This window comes from Fopius arisanus, unplaced genomic scaffold (genome assembly GCF_000806365.1).
Source record: "Fopius arisanus strain USDA-PBARC FA_bdor unplaced genomic scaffold, ASM80636v1 scaffold00044, whole genome shotgun sequence".
Classification (NCBI taxonomy): domain Eukaryota; kingdom Metazoa; phylum Arthropoda; class Insecta; order Hymenoptera; family Braconidae; genus Fopius; species Fopius arisanus.
Window position 1 is genome coordinate 955,612 of NW_011887783.1, and position 18,585 is coordinate 974,196.

At 37.4% G+C, this 18,585-nt stretch overlaps 7 protein-coding genes across 10 annotated transcripts; 3 read left to right on the plus strand and 4 right to left on the minus strand.

The window, feature by feature from the left end:
• Positions 1–724: 724 nt before the first annotated feature.
• On the plus strand, positions 725–1,902 carry LOC105267137 (vacuolar protein sorting-associated protein 37B-like). The gene is made up of 4 exons (XM_011305783.1): positions 725–981; positions 1,091–1,262; positions 1,370–1,452; positions 1,530–1,902. Exons 1-4 carry the CDS (start codon positions 850–852, stop codon positions 1,782–1,784), a joined length of 642 nt encoding a protein of 213 aa, XP_011304085.1. The 5' UTR covers positions 725–849; the 3' UTR covers positions 1,785–1,902.
• A 107-nt stretch (positions 1,903–2,009) lies between these two features.
• On the minus strand, positions 2,010–2,968 carry LOC105267139 (dnaJ homolog subfamily C member 30). The gene has a single exon (XM_011305788.1). The coding sequence runs from the start codon at positions 2,768–2,770 to the stop codon at positions 2,099–2,101; it is 672 nt and encodes a 223-aa protein (XP_011304090.1). The 5' UTR covers positions 2,771–2,968; the 3' UTR covers positions 2,010–2,098.
• Positions 2,965–4,339, plus strand: LOC105267138 (thioredoxin domain-containing protein 9). Of its 2 annotated transcripts, XM_011305785.1 has the most exons (4): positions 2,965–3,047; positions 3,255–3,529; positions 3,616–3,817; positions 3,940–4,339. In XM_011305785.1, exons 2-4 carry the CDS (start codon positions 3,353–3,355, stop codon positions 4,218–4,220), a joined length of 660 nt encoding a protein of 219 aa, XP_011304087.1. In that variant the 5' UTR covers positions 2,965–3,047; positions 3,255–3,352; the 3' UTR covers positions 4,221–4,339. The 2 variants fall into 2 exon arrangements, with proteins under 2 accessions (XP_011304087.1, XP_011304086.1); XM_011305784.1 differs by having other exon boundaries at positions 3,024–3,529.
• On the minus strand, positions 4,340–6,074 carry LOC105267141 (copper chaperone for superoxide dismutase). Of its 2 annotated transcripts, none has more exons than XM_011305791.1 (6): positions 5,744–6,074; positions 5,481–5,679; positions 5,101–5,360; positions 4,834–5,015; positions 4,656–4,768; positions 4,340–4,462 (listed from the first exon to the last, which is right to left on the minus strand). In XM_011305791.1, the coding sequence occupies exons 1-6, from the start codon at positions 5,753–5,755 to the stop codon at positions 4,407–4,409; spliced, it is 822 nt and encodes a 273-aa protein (XP_011304093.1). In that variant the 5' UTR covers positions 5,756–6,074; the 3' UTR covers positions 4,340–4,406. The 2 variants fall into 2 exon arrangements, with proteins under 2 accessions (XP_011304093.1, XP_011304094.1); XM_011305792.1 differs by having other exon boundaries at positions 4,370–4,545.
• A 102-nt stretch (positions 6,075–6,176) lies between these two features.
• Positions 6,177–8,904, minus strand: LOC105267140 (fumarylacetoacetate hydrolase domain-containing protein 2). 2 transcript variants are annotated; one of them, XM_011305789.1, is made up of 6 exons: positions 8,506–8,904; positions 8,130–8,353; positions 7,781–7,942; positions 7,485–7,520; positions 7,054–7,270; positions 6,177–6,977 (listed from the first exon to the last, which is right to left on the minus strand). In XM_011305789.1, exons 2-6 carry the CDS (start codon positions 8,270–8,272, stop codon positions 6,468–6,470), a joined length of 1,068 nt encoding a protein of 355 aa, XP_011304091.1. In that variant the 5' UTR covers positions 8,273–8,353; positions 8,506–8,904; the 3' UTR covers positions 6,177–6,467. The 2 variants fall into 2 exon arrangements, with proteins under 2 accessions (XP_011304091.1, XP_011304092.1); XM_011305790.1 differs by lacking the exon at positions 7,485–7,520 and having other exon boundaries at positions 8,506–8,896.
• Positions 8,905–9,223: 319 nt separating this feature from the next.
• On the minus strand, positions 9,224–11,579 carry LOC105267142 (mitochondrial import inner membrane translocase subunit TIM44). The gene is made up of 3 exons (XM_011305793.1): positions 11,305–11,579; positions 10,836–10,994; positions 9,224–10,758 (listed from the first exon to the last, which is right to left on the minus strand). Exons 1-3 carry the CDS (start codon positions 11,305–11,307, stop codon positions 9,535–9,537), a joined length of 1,386 nt encoding a protein of 461 aa, XP_011304095.1. The 5' UTR covers positions 11,308–11,579; the 3' UTR covers positions 9,224–9,534.
• Positions 11,580–11,730: 151 nt separating this feature from the next.
• Remo (Remoulade) lies at positions 11,731–18,089 on the plus strand. The gene is made up of 3 exons (XM_011305794.1): positions 11,731–12,024; positions 12,097–12,311; positions 12,738–18,089. Exons 1-3 carry the CDS (start codon positions 12,010–12,012, stop codon positions 17,308–17,310), a joined length of 4,803 nt encoding a protein of 1,600 aa, XP_011304096.1. The 5' UTR covers positions 11,731–12,009; the 3' UTR covers positions 17,311–18,089.
• The last annotated feature ends 496 nt before the right edge of the window (positions 18,090–18,585 follow it).

Below are 18,585 nucleotides of genomic sequence, written 5' to 3' on the forward strand. Positions count from 1 at the left end.
TGGCGACGTCCGAATAACTTATGTTTAATATCAAGAATGACATGCAATAAAAGTATCTGATAGTTTTTATATTTATTCCCGGGGATTTTATTGGATTTCATTTTTGGATTTGCATTGGCATATCGTTGGGGCAGGGTAGAATGAAAAATTTTGGTGGAGACAATTCTGGGACCTTGAAATACTGAGACAACAAGTGGATTCAATAGTTTCTGGAGTACTAAACTGAAGATGTTATCAATTCAAACGTTTTTTTCCGGTTGGAAGACAACAAAAATTGCGCTTTGGCCATGAAAAAAATTTCCAACAAACAAAAACACTTTTACGAGTTTTTTTTGCATAAAAATTCTTTAATCAAAATTCTCCAATTCATTTTTTTACATATTTTCCTTATATATAAAAAAAAGCGAATTTAAAATCGCATGGAAAAAATCCGAAATAAATGAAAATTAATTTTCATTCAATTCAAATAAAATTCATTAATCAAAAATTCACAGTAATTTTTTTTTAATTTTCGTCACGTCCTGAATATTTTCATGCATTTAAAAATTTTTAATGTGCGATAAGCGATTGATTCAGGAAATTTCTTCTCAATTCTCAATTTACGGACAGAAGATAATTCGAGTTAGTAAAATAAATAATAATAATCGACAGTGGATAATTGTGAATAAGGCAGAGACCTTTTACCCCAGCTGAACATATCAGCCGCAGAATTTTTTTCTCTTACACATATAGTGTCGTCATCACCCTATTTTCAATAACACAAGTGTTCATTGTTGTGGTCGATGTCATCAGCTGACGAAAATTAAATTTCTGTGTATTTATTTAAAATATTCATAATAAAAATTGAAAATGTACAGTCAGGACCAGGGGCTGGATATCCTAGCTGCATTGTCGATGTTGAATCATCTCAGCAACACTGATTTGGGAGAAATATTGAACGATGATGGAAGATTCGAGGAAGTTGTCAATGACATAAAACAGGTGAATTATTTAATCGATGACAATAAATGGATAATAAGGCAGTTGTCTCATTATTTTCTTGTCTTATTATTAGATATGCGACTTACTAACTTTTCGTGAGGTTTTCTAGTTTAAAGAATTGGAATCTGAAAAGGAAGTTCTGATCGCTGGAAATCGTTCTCTGGCCGAAGTCAACCTAGCAAAACAACCCCAACTCGAGGAAAATAAAAAAGCATTACATGAACTGTCTGAGAAAGGTTGTGAGCTCTGTACAAGTGTACAAGACAAAATTACTGAATTAAGTACGTAATAATTGACTAATTGGATGATTCTAACGATTGATGACGATTTCTATTCAGTTGTATCGAGTTGGGATAAAAACAAAAAAATTCTTTTTCGAATTTTCCAGAGGAAAAATCTGGAGCTTTGTCAGTTGAGTCAGCCCTCGAGCTGTTGCAAGCTGCTGCTGCGGAAATTGAAGAAGAATCGGAAGTAATTATTTAAGCAATTATATAAACAATTATCAAATGATAATTGTGATTTTTATTTGTATTCTCCTTCGTGTCCAGAAAATAGCTGAAAAATTCTTATCGGGGGATACAGAAGTCGATGAATTCCTGGATCAATTCTTGACGCGAAGAAAGATAATGCATTTACGAAAGGTGAAGGTAGACAAAATGCGAGAGGTTAAGAGGAAACCGAAATCATCAACAGGGGGTTATCCAGCAGTGAACACCTTTCCAGGAATGGCTCCAAGTGTTCCCTATCCCACGGGCCCAGTTGGAATGCCCATGCCCGTTCCTCCCATGTACCGGCCATATTAATTCTAGTTGATATAAGTGATACCTATTAATTATCACCTTGCTAGATATATTCGCAAATGTACAAGTCTATTTTACTCACACAAACGTTTGCATTATTGATTAAACATTTGAAAAATTATGAAGATGATATTTGTATTTACGAATAAATTATGGAATTAAAAAAATTATTGGTATTTGCAGGCGAATGATTTTTCGTTTAACCGAAACTTAAAATAATTTCCCCTGTTTATTCATCCAATTTATTTATTCAACAATCTCCTACTATTTACACGTAATTACCTATGAGCATACCACAAAAACTAATCTCTCCATCATCAGGTACGTTCAGTTTGTTTCTCTCCTTCTTTCACAACACTATTTTGTTCCGCAACAGGGGAATCAAACGTATGATTGACAGTGACGATGCCCATGGTTCCACCCAATACAACAATCACCATAAACAAAATGAACCTCTCAATTGCTTCATAAGCCTGTGCTGCTAATACGCTCTCTCTCTCTTCGTTGAACCTCCTGGCATTCTCCTTCGCCGCCCAAGTTTTCTTAAAGCTGCTTCCATAATGTGCCTTCGTCCACCGATCAAAATCATACATCCTGGAACTCCCAGGGGCCTCAGAGCTCTGTCGATAGATAGCAGATCTCACCCTGGCAGCTTCTTTCGTTATATCTTGGACCTTGGGATCCCCAGGTTGCCTTGGCTCAGTATCAGTTTTTATTTGCAATCCTCTGTCATATTGCCTCCTCTTCTGATAATTCCCCAGCACATCGTAAGCATCAATTATGTCCCTAAATTTGACCTTGGCCTCCTCACTGCTATTTTTGTCAGGATGATACTGCATTGTCAGCTTGAAATATGCAGATTTTATCTCACCCTGAGTTGCCTTGGAGTCAACCTCGAGGCTGTCATAATGATTCTTTCTTCTTACACGTGAAGCCAGACTTCTTGACAGCACTGATATACTCCCCACGATTCTTCGTGAACGATTCATTGTTGAAAATATTTCACTGACGGGCTTTCAGGGAATATTCCTTGAATAATTCTATCATTTATTTTGTTTAATACTTTAAATTTTTTGGTAATGTTTTCAGTGAAAATTGAAGGACATTTTATATTATTTCAGAACTGTCATTTCGATTATTATTTTGGAAGGATTGGGGGTTATTTTGGAGGTTATGATGATCGTTTTTTTTTTGTCTTGACGATTTCGAAGAGGAATCCGAGGCGGACTCTAAGGTGAATTACATGTACTAGAAGACGAGTTTTCAGTAAGACCTCATTTGGATATTTCTGGGAATTTTTCGTGATAATTTGTGGTTTATTCAGATTTTCTGGGCTGAAATTGAGTCATTGCAATAATTTTTGGTCAGGGCAACGGCTTGGGGTAGTTTGGAGTATTTTTTTTTGATAATTCATTGAGATTGGGGGGTTCTTCAGGTCTTTGTGACTCATTGAAATCGTTAATTCCTAATAAGGAGCGTCGACGGAGCCTGCTTATTGCATCAAGGAACTTTCGGAGTGAATTCAGAGAAAAGCGACTGAAATTTTGGGATTTGAGACTTTGAAGTTTGAAATGGAAGGAATTATTCAGCATAAAATCTTGGAGGTGGCGAAACAGGTGGAGCGTCAATTAGATGGAGAGATTGAAGCTCTGGAGAACCTGGATATTGATGATATTGAAAAGCTGAGGGAAAAGAGGTTACAGGAGATGAAGAAAGTACATCAGCAGAAACAGGCGTGGTTGGCTGCTGTAAGGACCCCATCATAATTTTTTTCATTGATTTCCATAGATGGTGATATTCGTGGATGATCAATGAATTGTTTGATTTTTTGCAGGGACACGGAGAGTACTCTGAAATTCCTGATGAGAAGGACTTCTTTGATATTTCGAAAAAATCAAAGAATATTGTCTGTTTATTTTACAAGGATGGATCTCCAAGATGTAAAATTGCAGATCATCACCTACAGATCCTTGCTAAAAAACATGTGGAGGCGAGGTTTTGTAAATTGAATGTCGAGAGGTGTCCATTTTTGACAGGTACGGCTCATATTCATATTCAATTGTATTCGATTGGACTTCGACTCAGATACGTGCATTTTTTCCAAGACCAATTTTTAACCAACATCTCAGAATTTAAGGAATTGATTATTTGATTCCAGAGCGTTTGAGGATCAAAATAATTCCCACAATAGCCCTCATCTCAGACAGCAAGACAAAAGACTACATCGTAGGCTTCACGGACCTCGGAAATTGCGATGATTTTTCCACAGAGATGATGGAGTGGAGAATAGCCCAGTCTGGTGCAATATCATACACTGGTGACCTGTTGAATCCACCAGAAAAGGGAAAGAAGCCGTCTAATCTACTCTTTGGAAACAAGAAATCAAAAACAATTCGAGGCAGAACTAATTCTGACGACAGTGGTTCTGATAACGAATAATTCATTCTCATTCGATCGAATTTTCCTAGTTATTCTCATACCTTTTTGTATTATTATTTTTTTTTACATCACGCACACTGATAAATGATAAATTACTGATCGAACACAATAAACATTTATTTATGGGTTTATATCGAATTTTTATTTGAGTTATAAATAGCTTCAGCCCTCCTCATAAGTAAAAACTTAGATATAAAAATTTTTCATCAGGAATATTATGGAATGATATGACTTTCCCATGACCTGCATACAGAAATAAATTTATAGTAGTTTTCAAAAAGTGCACTATCCACTCTGGGTCGAATTTAAAAATTATTACCACACACTGAAAAGACACAAAACATTGGCTTTTAAAATTGTATTTAATCCGTAAACACTATGAATATTAGGCTATGGTGCATTTATCTGGATATATGAAAGTATTTTTGAATGAACCTTTTTGTTTAGACTCGTCTCGCTCATCCCACAGGGTCTTCCCATCGCAGGCACAAATTCTTTTCGTATTTTCGAAGACTCCTGAGGATCTCGCGATAATTCCACACGCTAGTCTGTGGAATAAATTATTAAAAGTGTTGAGTAAAAACAATACGAAAGCAATCATTCATAAACTCACCTCTGGCCACTATTCCCATCAAATTTTGATGTTGAACTATTCCCCTTGCCCAGATCATCAGAATCTTCAGTAATAACTAGAGATCTTCCTATGATATCGTCAACATTAAGTACTTTATCCTGCCATCTGAATTGAGCTCTTCCAGATTCATTTGCTAAAATATTTCCTAGGTCTCCAATGTGCTAAATAGGAAATCAAAAATATAATTAAAAAAAAATCTAGAGTCAGAGTATCATATAAAAGTATCGGACTGAAACTACAGATTACTCTTTGAGTAATGTCATCATCAGGACCTCCATGAGTGGAATTATACGGATTAAAATGATCTCCAACAGTATCACAACCACCAGAGATGTCCCCACATTCATGAACATGAAACCCATGGGCTCCCGGACTTAACCCATCCACAGTTCCATCAATAATACATCCACTGGGTGTCTGAACGAATCGTACGACTCCTTGAATTGCCTGACTAATTCCAAAACCTGAGGTCCCTCCCACTATCGAAACAGCACTAATTGTATTGTCTGTAACACAGAAATAATTATTTAACTCAACCACCGTATTCTGTGTTCGCGAGGATTTGCAAATGATTTTATTAGAGTTTATAGGCTCGATTCGGCTTTTAAAAAAATCAAGAGAATCACCACCATATCCTTTCAAAACCGCTCTCTTCCCCAGACTCTCAATCTTCTCCTGGATAACCGAATAAGGCATATCAGTGTTTACCAAGACAGTTCCTCTCTCCAAGGAAATATCAATATGATGAATCCCCTCGAGTTCTCTCAATGATCCCTCCACCTGCTTCACGCAATTCTGACATGTCATGTCAACAGCAAATTCCACCTATGACCCAACATAAAAATGAATCCACCTGTACGAATCCAAAAAAAAAAATCTTTACATTTACCTTCGTTGTCATTTTGTAGACACGAGATGAGGTCTTTACCAATTTCGTTCGTCAACCACTACAAATTTATTGATAATGAAAAATAAATCAATCATTACAACAATTCTTTCGTTAATAATAATTGAATGATTGGATGAATCTGTGCAAACGCAGTGAGACTCAGCGAGTCATTAGCGCCATCTCTAATAAATGGTTCCAAAGAGGATTGAGTAAAGTAGCGGCTCGAGTTTTATTTTTTTGAAAATTTTGAATTTTCACATTTCGGTGAATACCAATTTTGTAACGCAGAAAATAACGTACAGTATATATCACTGAAACCACACACACGTCCAACCCGCCCCAAAGGAAAATGAAAATGTTGACGAGTTGGTCGGGTTTCTCCTGCCGCTCATGACTTTTTTTTATCTTGCTTAATTAGAATTGTCGACAAATATTGTATTTTATTTATTGAAATATCGTCGGGACACAAAATAATTGTCAAGGGTGACTTCTCCTAGAGGCGACTTATAATTGTGTACAATGTACGATGTAATGTATTATCATTTCACTTCAACAGGAATGCATGTATAAAAAAACAATATTCAACAAATCTGGGAGATGAGAGGAAATTAATCTATTTGAATTCAATAACATACGTTTCTCGGGAGTACAAACGATAAAGCTTTTGGTTCAATTGTCTTTGAACGTCGACGGATTATGTGAAGACATGGCACCGATGAATCAATTAATTCTTTATTTTTGGTTCAGACTGAACGACCTTGTTATTTAGGCGACCGACGCTCTCGATTTCCGTCTGGAGGATATCACCTTTCTTAAGATACTCAGGCGGTTTACGAGCGAAACCCACACCTTGAGGAGTACCAGTGAGGATTACATCTCCTGGTAATAGCGTCATAAACTTTGAAATGTAGGCAACTATTTTTCCAGGATTGAAGACGAGTTCGCTGGTGTTTCCATTTTGCTTCAAGTCCTCATTCACCCAGGTCTTGACTGTGAGGTTGTGAACATCAGGAATAGCCTCTTTGGTAACAACTGCTGGACCAAGGGGACAAAATGTGTCCATGGCCTTTCCGAGGAGAAATTGTCCCCCGTTGATTTTGCCCTTCTGCAAATCTCTCGCTGAAATATCTTGGGCCACTGTGTACCCGAATATGCAGCGCTCTGCATCCTCTTCATTGAGATCTTTCCCAATCTTTCCGATTACTATTGCTAATTCCGCCTCCCAGTCGACTTTCTGCGAGGAATTTTATTTTTGAATTATTTCAATTTTTCAATATTTCTAAGTATTTGCATGAAGAATATGCCGTTACCTCGGAGTTTGTAGGCAAGACAATATTATCAGTAGGTCCAATGATATTACTCGGAAATTTGTTGAATATGACTGGATTGTTTGGGAGTTCAAGGCCCTGCTCTTGACAATGCCCACGGTAATTAAGTCCAACGCATAATAATTTATCCATGCGATTTATAGGTGCCAAGAAATTGACATCTGCCTCGGCTATTACACTCCGACCTTCGGCAATAATTCTAATGACACGAATAAGATCATCATTGTAATCAACTGCTGCTTGAAAATAGTCTCTGAATCTGGATTTAAGATATTCATTGAAAATTTTGTGGTGAGTGGGGACTAGTAGGAGTGAGAAATTCACTGAATTATTCCACTAAATGATTTTAATAAAAAAAAAGAGAGGAAATGAAGCACAAGCAATCGGTAGAGTCTTGGCATGCCGACACCAACCTTTGGACGTAATCACTCAGATTGGTGTCACCGTTCCTGAAGAAACGAAAAGACTTCTACGAGTAAAATTATACAATTAATCATCAACATGGAGTTCGTAAAACTCAGAGGCCTCGGGGCTAAATTTGAAATATAAATAAAAATAAATTAAATGGAAAAACGCAGAGTGACTTTTTTATCCAAGGATGTACTCTGATATTTCTTTAGAATTTCCGTCATTTTTTTCTGTTACGTTTTTCCACTCCTCTACGGATATAATTACTGAAACTCCAATTTGTATCGTATTGATTTTTTACCGTCTAGCTTTTTGAGCGAGGACCTCACCTCCCTCGAGGAATTTTCTGAGATTATTGGGAATTCTCGAGTCTATTGAGGAGATAGCAATGATATCCCCACCATCCTTCAGCTGAACTCCCAAGTGCTGGGGTCCTCCATTTTTATTTACAAATTGTACGAACCTGAGAGCAGAAATGTTCTGTTATCAATAATGCACTTTGAAAATTCAATTCAATTCTAAAATGAAATAGGATGGAAGTTGCATGATTTTTTTTTCTAATAAAAAAATCCTAATCCTGATTATTTTATTATTAATTCACTTGCTCATTAACTATTATCAAATGAAAAATGAAAATAACGTAATCATACCGCATATCGTTGCTCTTACTAGTTGAAAAACACCTAGCCCCTTCGACGCCAGCTGTTGTTCCTCTTCTAGCTCTGATAAAGCCAGAATTACAGTGGGCGATACAGGCCTTCCCCAGTTGTCGTAATTTTCCATGATAAGGCATTATATTTCCAATATATCACTCCAATCGTCAATCACTTCAAAAAGCCCTTGAAACCGTTGATTCCTCAAGTGCCTTCAACCGCTGGTAATAGCAGACAGAGGAAAAAGTGAAATTATCAGAAACAACTTGTTCTCGACGATAAAAATCTCAAGAGAAAGTAAAGCAAACCAATAAACCAAGACAAACAGTGGAAGTAATTCACGATATGGAATTTTATAGATAATGGGACTTACTAATTATTGGGCGTTTATTATTGGGGGGTGTCTCAAAAGCTGAATTACACCGGTTCAAGTAAAGTGCGTATTGCTTTCTCTATTATTTTTCCTGGTTTTTAAATGAGTTAGCAGGGACGTCCGTGAATGAAGATAATTATGGATTGAGTAGGATTCAAGGATGCCGACAATATCGCCAATCCCCTCTACCAAGTTATTCTCTTCCTCATCGGAATTTATGTAACACACCATAGAAGCAATTTATAATTCATCTGACAAATTTTTCCACGTACATCAGGCAAAAATAGGAAATCACTTCATTCTTTCATTTATTTGTTCTGCTTTTTTCCTTATTTTATTGGTCCTCTCGAGTGTAAAAAAAAACATGAGGAATTTCATGTCGGGAGCAGAAATTATACGAGAGATTGGCAATAAACATGGCACAAATGGCAGCGGTTGATCCGAAAAAATTCATAGCGGTGGTTGAGGAACTAAATCAGAGGCCGTACCCGTGAATAAGGCAGGGCACGAGGCTGTGTCGATAATGACCTCAGAGATGAAAAAATATTTTTGATTTTTTTTTGTCAATTTCCCAGGAATCAAAAATCCACATTTTTTTCCTGAGATTTTTTTCGGTGTACCTGTGGATTGAATTTTACTAAATTTAAATCTTTTAATTTATTTTTAAAATATAATTATATAAATTATATAAATTTTTTAAATAAATTAAACATCTTGTTAATTTATTAAATTTAAATTCGCCTCCTCTTTGTCTTCGCTATCTTTTTCTTAACGTCGAGGATAAGCCAAATCCATTAATTCAGTAACAAAAATAGATACATTTAGTACATCAAATCGAAAGCTATCCCTGAAGTTAGAAGAGATGTTATCATTGACGCTTTTGTTCTGAATTTATTTATTCGAGTTATCCTGTGAGATATATAGTGTTCCCCTTGGTCCACTACGTATAGATCAATAATTTACAAAGTAGTATTGATACAACACTCCTGGTTTGAAATTTAAAACGATTTGTCTATGGTATCTCCTGTGCTAGACAAACTGCTCAGAACTGCTGGCACTTAGTTCTAACAAACGCCAGGCCGATTTTGGATTCAATTCACTAGGATCACGACACATTACCCAAACATAGTTGACCCTCATCACTTTATCGGGATCACCCTCGACCACTTTTTTCTTCGAGTCCCTCACACACATTATTTGTTGAGATTGAAAACTAATTACGAGAACTGGACCCTGTTCCATTACTTTACCCATGACTAAATCGACATTGTCAATATCTAATATTTTATTATCCAAAAAAAATCCCAACTTCTTGGCTTGTGTCAGTGGTTGTGCAATGAGATTGTAAGGCGCCTCGTGACACCAGTCTTTGAGAATTTCCAAGTCTCCTCTAATCATCGCCTCCAAGATATTGGGGATGATGTCAATTTCACAATCTTTAAGGAATTTAACTTTATCGAAGCTAGGATCCAGTTTGCAGATTTCTGTAAGAGTTTCTGAGAGCTCGGTTTTTTGAAAAAGGCCCCCCATTATGTCTGTCACTTTATCAGTAAGTAGTCGTGATGCTCTGATCAGCGAATTATCAGATTCTTCGTATTTTATCTTCCAGTCGAGGACTTTGTTAACATAAGGATTATGATCCTTGAAATTCTGCCAAGATTGGTAGAACTTGGAGTCTTTATGCAACTCAACACCGGTCGCCTCTGTATTAGCCTCAACCGTTTTCTCTTCACTCTCTAATATCTCCTTTCGTTTTCTCAATTTAGTCAAAGGTACATAAACTCGTCCTTGAATCCCATGATTGTCTAATTCTTTCCTAACGACTTCTGCTGTCTGTGATATAGTCTGAAAGGCATTGGTCATCCCAAATGCCTGACTTTTTTCTGATAAAGTCTCAGCAGCCCCCTTCGCAGATTTTGAAATCTCCTCACCCAATTGCCCAGCCTTTTTACCCAGCTCCGTTTTTCCTGCCTCGTCGATGACTCCCTGCACCTTCTCCTTCAATCCCTCCAGCTTCCCTTTTAATAATTCCGAGCTCTTCGATGCCTCAGACTCCACTGACTGAAATTTTTGACGAGCTGATTTCAAAGCCTCCGACTGCTCCAGCTTTTCTGCCTCCTCCCGAAATTTTTTTAACGACTCCTTCATCTCTTTATTCTTCTGAACTTCTTGTTTTATATTTTCTACAAACTGCGAAAAGAAGTTGGGCCTCCTTGCTTGATTTGAATACAATCGAATCGATTGTACGTACAACTGAAAGAATTTCAATTTTTTATTGGTACTGGTACATTTAAAAAACGGTAATTACGGATTATTTCTGATATACGTACTGAGTGATGATACATCTGCATCTCACTCGATACCGTGGGATACCTCCTGGATATTCGAAATAGGGCCTCATTTTTAGAACTATTAACCATATCCTTCCTCGCGGCCACCACCCGAGAAATGCCGGTCGGCTTCGCCCCACATGATCGCAAATTCTGAAGCTAGACAAATTATTGTAATTAATAAAATAATTATGTCAATATAAAGTTCATTTCGGTAAATAGTATCGTGCGAATTTTGCAGAAGTTGTAAGCTATTGAAAAAATGCCATGGTATTGAGCAAGCGTGTTGGACACCCATGAAGGTAATTCCACTGGTATCATAACCTCCAGAATGACCGAGATGACAAAAATCTCTGTATTATAACTTATCAATTCCATTAAAACTACACAAATAATGATATTTCCATTTGAAATGTATTAAACTGTTCTGTCCGACAAATGTCACTGATTATTTACTCATTTTAATTACCATTATGCGGAGAATCCGGAATGTTTCAACAAAAAAAAATTGGAGAGCATGATAAACTTAGTATTATTACATGACGGAGATGGCGCCATGATCAATTGTTAGTAAAAAATTGTCTGAAGTAGGTTGTATTCCAATGATTTCAAGTAAAACATTTTTGACGGGATATTCTACTATAATATTCACACTCGAAGAATGTACTCTCTAATTGTATCGTAATATATACTATTTTGAAAGTTATTAATATTCTGCAATTGTTTGTCCAGTCCGATAGGAGGTATCGATTCCAGTGTAAAACTATCGACACATCGACGGACAATTATCGGTGAAAAATATCGAGAATCGGGGGCGAAAATATCGATACGAGCATGTAGCGATAATGTATCAGAAAACAGTGGAATTACTTGAAGGGAAGAGATGAATGCAAAAATTGAACCGACAATGAAATATTCGAGAATAATTGGATGAGAATAAAATTTGAGTAATTTCTGTTAACGATATTTGATCGTCGCTACTGAGTATTAATATAGCATTGGAGAATATTTTTAAATTGAAGTAATACAGATTATGGAGTCAAGAAAAGTTTGGGACAGTGATGGTAGTGTAATGACCAACGTACTCGTGTTATCTGATAGTTGATGCAAGTATCAACTGAGAATCAACAACTTAAATTTCGAGAAAAACACCAGGACAATGTGAGAAAGTCAAATGCTTGTCTTGGTCGTAAGTTTATTGTTTAATGATGGAGACGGATGATTATGGCATCTTTAACATTCGTGGATTTGATTATTTTAGTGCAGCGACCAACCCCTGCTAATTATGATAAGTCTGTCGATATTGTGCATTTTAATTGGATCACTGGGGACTGCTGATGGATACTTGTGTCCTGTCCTCTGCAGTTGTAAGCACGTGGGACCCCAAAATGAAAGACTCAGAGTTAGATGTAACAAGGATATTGACGATATTAAGGATATTCATATCAACGCTGTCGGCATTGACCTTTATTATTTGTAAGTTATTGGTCATTTGTTGGTTCTATCATTTTTTAGGTTTTTGAGTTTTATCTGGAGGAACAGACAAGCTTGTCGATTTTACACTTGAGCTTGGATAATCAAATCTTTAATAAAAAAAATATATATATGGTATAAGACATATCTATTTTTGAGAGTCTTCGAATTTTTTTCATTTTTTTACTAGGAAAAAATATTTTATTTACTTATTATAACAATATGTGTACACTCGTATAGATTTTAATACACAGGCGAAAATACACTACATTGAGAAAAAATTTCAATGAATAAAAAAATGGTTTGATATGATAATGATAGAAGCAACCATTTTTTGTCGCGAACCAATAGGTTTACTACATTTTACTGGATTTTTCTCTCAGTGTAGTTGCAGTATTATTGTCAATCATTATCGATCTTTTGTTCCAGGGATTTAAGTAAAAACAGGATTTATGTCATTGAGCAAGGAATATTTCAGAATTTGACGAATCTAAAACGCTTGGATCTTTCTATGAATAAAGTGACAACCTTGAACGATGGCTGTTTTACTGGGTTGGACAGCTTAGAGCGATTAGATCTGAGTAAAAATCAAATTGCCTCCATTGATTCTTCAGTCTTCCGACATTTATCCAATCTTAAGAAACTTGACTTATCTGGTAATAAAATAAGCGCAGTGAAGGCAAATTTATTTCATGACCTGCTGGCCCTCGAACGCCTAAAACTTAATGGGAACCTTCTAAAAACTCTCTCTGAGGAAAACTTCCACGGACTAAAATTTCTACACCAACTGGACCTGAGCAACAACCCATGGAAATGTGACTGCCACCTGTACTGGATAAGCAACTGGAAAAATACCTCTCTCTTCCGATTAAACTCCACTCCTACCTGTGACTCTCCGCCGTCAACGCGCGGCCAACCAATCCTCGACATTCATTCCTTGGAAGATGGTCAATGCCAATTCGACTCTCCAGTTCTTCAAATGCATCCAGATCATAACCAAGTCGTCTTTGCAGGTGATTCAATGAGTCTAGAATGCAGTATACCTAGCATAACAGATGATAGGAGTGCTCACCTAAACTGGTCATGGAATCCCAATATCTTCATGAGTTCGGATTATTTCATAGATCCGCAGGGTACATTATCGAATGTTAAAGTAGAGAACAATTACCTCTCCGATGCTGGAGTGATCCGCAGCTCTATCACAATTTTTCCGGTGAGGAAAGAGCATAATGGGCAGTGGAACTGTCAACTGATCTCAATATACGGTACTCAGTCTAAGAGAATTACCATGATAGTAATATCAGAAGATACAAACTATTGTCCTCTAGTCATCACGAAAAATAACAAAGGAGTTTATGCTTGGCCTCGAACAGTCGTCGGCTGGAAGGTGGAATTACCTTGCGAAGGAACTGGCGTCTCTACTCTGACTCAACTCCCGGTTCAAGCTTCCTATCAATGCAACTCCACGGGTAGTTGGAACGATCTCAATACTGAATCATGTCCTTTCATTTCTCCAACAACAAAAGCCCTGGAACAATACTCGAAGGTCAACCTCTCTCTAACAAAAGGAAATTTATTAGAAACAGTAATGAGATTCCGAAACCATACTGGCTATCCAACCAAGATTACTGATCCCATCGAGATTCACTTTATAGCAAAGACAATCGAGAATTACTTGAATTTTTTGATCGAGGAAAAAGATCTTGGGGCGATGTTGGTGGGAATCATCAGTTCCATCATGGCTTTTCCAAGGCAGATGTTAAAGGTTTCGGAAACCTCCTACAATGCTTGTACAAGACTGATCAAATGCATTGAAGTAATTGCAGAATTCACTCCCTCAATACAACTTCATACGAACAATATGGCCCTCGAGGAATTTAGAGTTAAAACAGAGAATTTTGTGGGACTCACTTGTACGTGGTACAGCACAGTCTTGGAAGAGAAAGAGGATAGGCTGATGCACTGCGCAACGAACAATAAGACTGTAATCCTGAACACTGAGGACAGGTCAATAGAAGCTTCAATCCAGCTCCCGGCGTCATTATTCCACCGCCTGGATCTCACAGTCGCTCATCAATTAATGATCTCCATGTACAGCTCTAATAACTTTTTACCGCTAATCTCAGCGCCCCCAAAGATGGATATTACGTCTGGAGTAATAGGATGTAAACTAATAGGCCGACAAGTAGTTAATTTAACAGAACCTGTGTACATAATGTTGAAAATGCCCCGATCGTACCATTTGGGAATTCGACCCAGACCCGTAGTCTGGGACCTAAAATCCAACGTTTCAGGTGAATGGTCTACTGACGGCTGTCAATTATCAAATCTAATAAACAACCTGATCGTCTTCCACTGCAATAGATTAGGATACTACGGACTACTTGAAGACACTTCGTACTTCGATAACTCTCCTCATATTTCCAGCGCCAAATTCCGATACTCGAATCCTGCTATCTACGTTGGAACGTTCGTAGCGATAATATGCTTGACGATCACATCAGTGACCTACATAATCTGTTATGCATCAATCATAATGCCGAAGAGAGCTAAGCACTGCGTCGTCAATACTTGGATATCAATAATTCTTCTCTGCTTTTTGTATACTACTGGAATTCAGCAGACTGATTCTATCAAGATTTGTCAGGCAGTTGGTTTACTCCTGCATTATCTGTCTTTGTGTTCCCTTCTGTGGATGACGGCGTCAGCCAGCAACATGTATAAACGACTGTCCAAATTAAATGTCGCTGACGTTCCCGATGATGAACTCTCTGAACAACCCATTCAAAAACCTCTATTAGGTATTTATCTAGTGGGATGGGGAATCGCGTTGATCGTTTGCGGTATCTCTGGAGCGATCAATCTCAAGGACTATGCAGGATACTCCTTTTGTTTCCTATCTTCAAGTCCTGCTCTGACCGGTCTCTTCGTGCCTGCCATTATCCTCGTCTTTTATCTCACAATTTTCTATCTTCTCGTTCGATGCGCAATCAGAAATGCAGATCATAACAGACAGTTGTCAGAAGGGACTCAAGCAACGGAAAATATGGATTTGGAATTACTGGAGCCGAATCATAATAGAGTGGATCAGAGCAGCGTTCACTCAACTCAAACGGTTTCTTCAGATGTCGAGGATATTGAATACTCTCAAATTACTCAACTGAAGGGTCACATTGTGATTCTCATCTTGTATTTGATTGTTTGGTGTTCAGGAGCTGCAGCAACTGTAAAACCTTTCAGTCTTCAGATGCCTCATGAAGAGACGCTTTTCGCTGTAATTTACGCGACATCCAGCAGTGCGTTGGGAATTTTTGTCCTTCTGTTTTATGGAATAGCGAGGAATGATGTGAGAACTCAGTGGAATCTCATGAGGTGTTGGTGGCACAAGAAAAAAAATCGGTGTTGCAGATCTCGAAGTGTTACGGATACGACTCCAGCATTACCTGCTCAACCTTTGGTCCACAACCTACCAGTTGCAATTTCGAATATTCCAGTTACTCAAGTGATCAGCGATACCAATTCTCTCAATTCTTTGAGGTTCTCAAGTGTTTCTCGGGCATGCGATATCCAAAAAACCGCTGACATCGGTGTTAATTCCGGAAGTAATAAAGGTCAAAACATGAACTTGGTGGTTCTGCATCGTCAGCAATACCGGTCTAACAATTCTGTAACCACTTATACAGAAGCCACACACTCGGCCAGCATCGAAATGTTCTACAATCCACGACAAAGTGGGGTAGCCAGGAAGTTCTTCAAGAAGCAGAGGCGACACACAAAGACGAATAATTTAGGCCCCAGAAAGCGGGGAGATGGCGGAGCAACGAGTGATGGCGGTAGCTGCATCTCCGTACCGAGGCCAGCGGCAAGGCTTCACGAATCAGAAATAGAAAAGAGTATCTTTGGTAGCAGTGCTAAAGTCAATAATACTAATCTTCATGTAGAATTAAATCTCATAAACATAACGAATAACATAAATATACTTTCGGACAGTGGTGGGAGTATATCAGAAGACAGAACAGTCCCCATTCGATACATTATAGGTCAGGAGAATCGCCAGGACTTGAAGAAAATGAATAACGATTACAAACACGTGGCCAGAAATGACTCGCAAGAGATACCACTGCCAGAATCATCATTGACTCCCAACGAATCTGATGTCGACACCAGAACGGAAGAGGAGAAACGCTTACGCAACGTCTCTCAACAATGTAGCTTAGAGTACAGCTCTGATTTAGATTTAACGATACAAATGATGAGTGAAAGAAGTGACCACAATCTTTCGGAATTCGGGGAGATGCCGGAGCCCCAAGACAAAATCGTTGAAGGAGATTTCAACTGCTCAAGCTTCGGTCAAGCGTGCCAAAATCGTCGGCAGAAGCCGCTCGCAAGATCACAGTCTAGTAGTTTGTATTTTCTCTCTGAAGGCACATTTGACGGTATCAACCTTCGAAACAGCAGTGCGAGCTCGCTCAATGATGTCAGGAGTGCTGACGCAAGTTCAAGGAATTGTCAATCTAGAATATCCATTGATGATTTACAAAGTGAAGAGAGATTAAATGAGCGAATTAACAATCGCAGTGATCATCCGCACTCTACAATCAGTGAGAGTAATTTTATCAGTGAGAATGTATTGTTCCCGGCGATTAGTCCTATGGGCAGTGGATCTTTAAGGGATGTCAATCCAATTTTGGAAAATGATACCGGCTTTCCATTACGCGAGAGTCTCACAGTGACGAATTCCACCGCAACGAAGGATTTGACTCATCAACAGAGTGATCCCACTGGTAGAAATTATTTGACAAAAGATTTTAACTCCTTGCATAATCTCCCGGTAATTGATGTGATTCTTGGAACTACGAGACATTTAGATATTAATGCTAGTATTGGCGCGGATTATGAGGATAGCCATTATGAGCATTCTCAACACTTCAGTGAGGACGGAGTTCCCTTGGATGATATGTTACTCGAAAGTAATTCGGATAAGAAAGAAACATGTGTGTAGAATTCTGTATTGCGTTTTGATAGAGCATTTCAAAGACCCCCATCGAACATTCTTACAATTTAATAAAACCGTTGAACAGGTGTTTCTTATTATCCTACTGTTTAACTTTGCCTCGTTCTCTTTTGTATTTTTTTATTGAATAACTGATTTAATAACTGAAAGTATGGCAGCTCAACTCAAACTTGATTGACGTTTTACGGATTGAAATCACAAGTGCGAGGAATTTTTGTATAAAAATGTTTGATTCATTTTGAATGCCGATTGATATTTGATGTTGTGTTTTTCGAAATTCAATTCTCAAATTGAGATTGCTTATGATTTGATAGTTGTTTAATTATAAAATCACCGGATTCTCTAGATTTTTACTTTCACTCGGAAGATTAATAATCTTCAAGCAATATAAATATATGTTGTAAATAGATTAATTAACATTAATATAGATCGATTGTATAATTGCAAGAAGCTATTCAGAGACATGTCCGGTATTCATTAGCATTTTTTTTGTGTATTTTTTTGTCTTTATCGCCGACGTTTTTGTGAGGTCTAGTGGACGCTTAGGAATGGTCCTCTAATTAATATGCTTATTGACTTTCATTAACATTTTCATGAAGACTGAGATTTATTTCGTAATTTAGAGACAGCAGAAAGAAAGTTGTAAGAGTAACACACGTTCATGAAATCGTCAAGTTTGAATTTCTGTATTCTACCCGTTCGGGAAATGTGCATCCAGCATATGTTCTGTAAATAGTTTATACTATTGCAATAAATTTGAAACAATACTGGCAACAATTTTCTTTATTTTCATTTTCATTGTGAATAAATGCTTTTTTTTTATTTGTTTAACTGAAATTTAGCCGATTAGGATTGGGGAAGCAACATTTTGTGGAATTTCAAATGCAAAAAATTATTCAATATATTGAAGATATACTCCTAATAAAACTATGCTTTCATAATGAACGCGTTGTCTAATGAGCAACGTGCTTGGCTAGCACGCCGACGGCTGGGGTTCAATCCCGCCAACATTCATTTTTTTTTTTATTTAAATAATTCCTATTTTTTTTTTTTGGTAAATGGCTAATTATTGATAATAATTAATGGAAATATCGTTTAAAAGCTGAATATTTGAAAATCGAGAAGATATTCAGTGTAATTGAAAAATTAGCAATTTTTTAAAACGATACTTTTGCAATATATATACTCCTAATGAAATTTTATTATTATAATAGTGTGTTATCCTAGCGGTAACGTGCTCGGCTAGCACGCCGACGGCCCGGG